Source organism: Suillus subaureus (genome assembly GCF_016647635.1).
Source record: "Suillus subaureus strain MN1 chromosome Unknown BJ212scaffold_407, whole genome shotgun sequence".
NCBI lineage: Eukaryota > Fungi > Basidiomycota > Agaricomycetes > Boletales > Suillaceae > Suillus > Suillus subaureus.
Window position 1 is genome coordinate 1 of NW_024538963.1, and position 5,459 is coordinate 5,459.

Sequence of the window (5,459 nt, forward strand, 5' to 3'; positions counted from 1 at the left end):
GATATATCATCACCAAGAATATAAGTAGGAACTGTAGATTCAACGGGATCTACGGATACTCTACCGACTCATGCCCTGTGCGCATGATACAAATCTGAGGGCTAGATCAAACTGTTGAGCCAAGTCAACCAACGTGCTCGTCGAGGATCTCGCTCACCTCCGAGTCCGCATACGAGTGCAGTTGATTGGGCGAATGGGAGGTAACGGATACAAAGTACTCACTGCATCGGACGGTTGACAATGAGACCGCCAGAGAATCTGTATGGAAACCACAGTTCGAGTTAGATCGAGACATTACCGACATCATCCATCTGAATTTGCACGAACCTGCAAATTGGAAATACGAAATTGATGAACGGCACCAACTAGAATCATTTGAGACTATGGGTCCTTTATGGAAGAGCTGTGGTGTGGCATGATCAAGTAATAAGTACTTGATCGAATCAAGCAGACTTTGACTCGGACGTCTGACACCGCCTAGCAGCTATCTCAATGATAACTCTGATGGGAATCTGACCTGGCCGAGAGTCGGACTCAAAATGGACCAAACAACTACATAACTCACCCGTCCACTCCCTCCGAGTCATATAGCCCTCGTTGCTCATACATTCAAAAGCTTTCCGAAGAGTCATCATATCTCTTATATGGCCCCCGCGCAATCGGATTTATGTTGTCCCAATGGTAGAACAATCGAAGAAGCACTGTGACCCGGCATGAAAGCGGCTGGTTTAGGCCACTGCTTGCATTTCGAGTGCTTTTGTGCGGCCGGTAATCATTTCAATAGTGCTCTATAAGTTCTGCGACTCCGCTTTCTTGCCAAACTTGCCATCTTTCTCAGTTGTGGCTGCGGGTCCTCGTAATGGGCTTGCCGTGTCCCTATCTCCGGGCGTCAATTCCACCACATGCCCTCAGTGGGCGGCTTTACATCCAACCAAGCATCGTGGGATCAGTGAGACTTGGATGTGGCATACAACTCAGAAATTTCAAGCAAAGAGCCCATTCAGGCCCTCGAGATGCAGTCCGTGTACCGTGAGTCCTAATCTCGCATGTCACTGTGGAGACATAGATCCGCTCTTAGGACCGAATCGTACGACGATAATGGACCGGTCGGTGAAGATAATCGATGGGATACGTTCGCAGAGCTTCATCGAGTTCTCGAGGCCTCATTTCCTCGCGTGTACGTCGGGATCTTCAAAGTTGTCATTTCATAAGCTAGTAGCTCATGTTTTATTTCTAGCTACGAGTCCCTCAATGTCACCAAAATCAATACATAGGTCTAGTATTTCATTGGCAGGGATCAACTACGGCAAAACCTTATATCTTGGCCGCTCATCAAGGTTATTCTCGTTTGAACATGCTCCGGAATTTCGGTTGATGTCGTTTCAAGATGTCGTACCAGTTGAAGGTCAGACAGCCAAAGACTGGAAACACGGTCCGTATTCAGGGTACTATGACGGTAGGCGAACTTTCAATCCCGCGAGGTGCTACTTACATCTGTACTATTAAAGGCACGTGGATATGGGGTCGTGGTACTTGCGATGACAAAAGCGACTTGATACGACAATTGCTCGCCATCGATTCCTTGTTAGAGCAAGATTTCTCTCCTACACGCACCCTTATACTTTCGTATGGATTCGACGAAGAGTCCAAAGGCATAGAGGTCAGGATAACCTCCATACAAGCTTCATTATTGATAGGCCGCTTCAGGGTGCTGGTCATCTTGCTCGATACTTGGAAGAAATGTATGGGCGCGATTCTTTTGCCTTGCTTCTTGACGAAGGATGTACGTACACTAAATGTTGCAAATAGTACGACTCAACTTTGCGTTAGCTTTTTACACGGACATGGGTGGCATTATTTTTGCGACTCCCTCAACATCTGAGAAGGGATATCGTGATGTCAAGATCACGGTTTCAACTCCGGGTGGTCATTCGAGCGTACCACCTTCTCATACAGTGCGTGTCGATCGCCGCACCTTCTGATTGATGATTAATCAGCAGTACTGTACAGAGCATCGGTCTCCTCTCCCGTTTCATAGCAGCGGTGGAGGATAACCCGCACCAAGCCAGTCTTTCCCGAACAGGAACCCCGTTTGCGACGACGCAGTGCCTTGCGGCCTACAATCCAGTGTACCCTGACGACTTGCGAAAACTCGCAAGAAAAGCGGTCACAGATGACGCGGCTCTGAAGGTGCTTCAAGAGCGACTTCTGGCTTCGCATCCCCAGTACAAAGCAATACTTGGGACCACACAGGCGGTAGACCTCGTCGAAGGTGGCGTGAAAGTTAACGCTCTCCCAGAGCGTGCTAGCGCAGTGGTCAATCACCGCATCGCAGAGCATAGGTCTGGCATCTTTTGTACATAGGATTTCCAGGACTTTGCTCACTTCTTATTTTTAGTTCTGTTAGCGAGCTGCAGCAGCACATGGTCGACCTTTTGACCCCGTTGGCAGCCAAGTATGACCTCGCACTCGTCGCGTTCGGCAGCAATGTGACTTGTGGTGGTGCTGGTCAAGTCGTTCTGTCCGACTTCCTCGGGACGGCCTTGGAACCTTCGCCCGTGACGCCTACCGAGTATGGTCCTTGGGCACTCTTGCAAGGAAGCATTAAAGCTACCTTTGAGAGCTCCCCTACCCGCAGCAGTGAGGTCGTGATTATACCCTCTTTATCTATTGGTATGCTGGTTGTCTGGTTTGCACTGCACGATTCTAACGAATGGTATCAACCAGGCAACACTGGTAAGCAACGGTGATCTACTCATAATGAATTATCCATTCATGTGGTCTCAGACACACGATTCTACTGGAATTTGACCAAGCATATTTTCCGCTTCTCGCCGTCCTTTGACACTGATATCTTCAATGGAGCACACACTGTCAATGAAGGCAAGTGTTACATAGTGTTACGTTGCTTTCCTCGCTCATGCAGTCCCTCATACCAGCTTTCCGTGCAGATAGCTTGAATGAAGGCGTTCGTTTCTATACCAAGTTTATCTTGAATGTGGACGAAAGTGATTTACCATGAACAGCATTTTTCGTTTCGTTTTGTTGTGGACAATTGTTTTGGGTTGGTACAGTACATTTGGATAGTCGCCTCAGTCAGCAGAAACCTTGCTCGACCTAAATGCTAAAGCGCTAAAGGCTTGTAGGAATATGGATAAAACCTAGTCACATGCACAGACTTGTATCATAGCTCGCAACTCTCTCGGTTGTGTGCAGGGAATGTAGTAATTGTGTACCTTGTTCCGGCTATTACTGGCCTGCTACGTGGTTTGCACGGTTTTGGTTTGTTTTGTTGATGCACAATTCATCAGTCCGCTTTCCCTCCGCGCTGTTTAACGAAATTTCGTCGGTGTTGCCACTTTTCAGCACACTGGGGCAAGTTTCAGGGAGATCGATCAATTTAATCGTGGTGGTTTCAACGTTTATCACAGTCGTGGCGAGAGAGTCGCTAAAGCGGCGCTACCTAGGCTGTGATCCAAAGGTTACGATGGACGTAAATTTCAACGGTGCTGGCGAACTAGATGTGTCATCTTCTGCGCTCATTCTCAAGAAGAATGCCACGACCACGCTTAAGTTCGCGACAATCAAGGACACAGAAATCTAAAAGGTGATCAATAATACTTGCGGTCTGAGTACTGATAGTACTATACCTCTACCATAGCAGCCACTGCCTCCCTTGGCCCTCCATCAGACAAGACATAATATGCATGGGCAAGACTAACAACGGTGGTGATTGCTGACGTCGAAAAGATGGCGAGTACCCGGATTTTCTGTGCCTTCATCAATCTGACTTTATAAATGAGGCGAAACGGGGCCAAGATAAGAATAATGTCACCGAAAACGTCAGCTGAAATATCAGTCAGAAAATTATTGCATTGTATGGACTGTTGACTCTCACCGATGATCTGCGCTATTGCAACATTTCTGCCGAGATCGCATTGTGGGGGTGGTTGTGTTTTCCAGTTGGGCTCACATTCACAAGTCAACCAGACTTGCGCAGAAAGTACAGCCCAAGGGTTCCTAGGACAGTGAGTCGTACAGAATTGATATCCTGGAACACCTATTACAGGTGTGCATGTCAGTTACATCGCCTTTAGTGACACGCCGCCAGAGCCGTACCAAACAACTGCGGAAAAGAATTGGCAGACCCTAGTCCAAAACAAATTTAATGTCTCTTGAGCGTCACAATATAAGAGAACATACTAGTACAGTACTACCCTTGCGCCTTGAGGAAATTTTCTGGGCGTCTTTAAAAATGGTACGTATCATACACAACAAAACAAGGCTCGCCGTAGGCTTGCAGATACAACCAATCGACAACCAATAAGCCGAGAGTGAATATCATGGCGAAGGTTACCCATAAATCATCGATCCACAGATGTCCTTGCCGCACACGACAATACAAGCGGAATGATGTGACAATGATCGCCACAAGAGGCAAGACCATGTTTACGACTTACCAGTGGACATCTTGAAATTGGCCGGTTCGGAAGCGACGTCGGGTGTTATAATCGCAACTGCAGTAACCGGTCGTCCCAGTTCGAAGCGGTATAATCATTGATCTTGGAATCGACCAAGTCGATCGTCTCGCGTAAAGAGTTTTGGTTGAAGGTTTTCAAGACACTCTTCTCCCAAGTCCATCATGATTGGTCCGATGCAAGGGAGTGCGGAAACGTAAATGACGCCCGACAAATAGCCTGTGGGACAGCGGGTGCAGTCGTCCATCACAACAGTTCCTAAACGAATGTTGTTAGAGGAGGGAATGTTCCCCTACACGACTGACTTAGCCTCTAAACTCCTGCAAATCATTATCAGTGCCCTGAAAGAGTGCAGTTTGTCGACTCACCGAATAAATAAGGCTTTTGCTGGTTAAATCCTTCGATCACAGTCATGAAATCCGCAGTGAACTTCGGGGAGGAATAATTGCTCTGGTCCACAGGTGTGCCGCTCTTGCCATGACTTCTCATATCATATCTCACCTGCAACGTTTCAAAGTATGATTTGAAAAATAGGATGGTTCACCTTCAAGATAAACTTTGGAAAGTAACTGATCGTCTTTGAAAAGGTTGTCGAATACAACTGTGAATGACCCTAAGCCATGAACCAAGATAGTGGTTGGACCCTCGAGATTGCCGATGCCTTCAGCTAAGATTTCGCAACTGTCGGATGTTATCACAAGCTTGGAAACTCTAGACATTCCGCTAATGAAAAATGGATGACCATGATGAGCAATTATACACCATGTGTGAATCAATGCGCTAAACTTACATTCCGAGTTGTACAATCCACGGTAAAGGACATGGTGGCATTACCGTGACTAGTATTATATCCAGTTTAGCAGGGCCATCAATCACAGTTTCTCGACACTTACTAGTCACTAGCGAGCGGCAATTGAAATTCTCGACTTCTAAAATGGCGTATCTTCCCAAACCATTGGTTGGGTTTGATGCATTGATAAC

General features: G+C 47.0%; 2 protein-coding genes across 2 annotated transcripts; both read right to left on the reverse strand.

Annotated features, from left to right (window-relative positions):
- Positions 1-3,459: 3,459 nt before the first annotated feature.
- BJ212DRAFT_1292286 (uncharacterized protein) lies at positions 3,460-4,007 on the reverse strand (the record flags this gene model as incomplete). Its single annotated transcript, XM_041332143.1, has 3 exons — positions 3,460-3,600; positions 3,651-3,847; positions 3,899-4,007. Coding segments are annotated over 3 exons (447 nt in total), but the record flags the coding sequence as incomplete, so codon positions are not given.
- A 547-nt stretch (positions 4,008-4,554) lies between these two features.
- BJ212DRAFT_1292285 (uncharacterized protein) lies at positions 4,555-5,203 on the reverse strand (the record flags this gene model as incomplete). Its single annotated transcript, XM_041332142.1, has 3 exons — positions 4,555-4,736; positions 4,847-4,979; positions 5,036-5,203. Coding segments are annotated over 3 exons (483 nt in total), but the record flags the coding sequence as incomplete, so codon positions are not given.
- Positions 5,204-5,459: the final 256 nt, after the last annotated feature.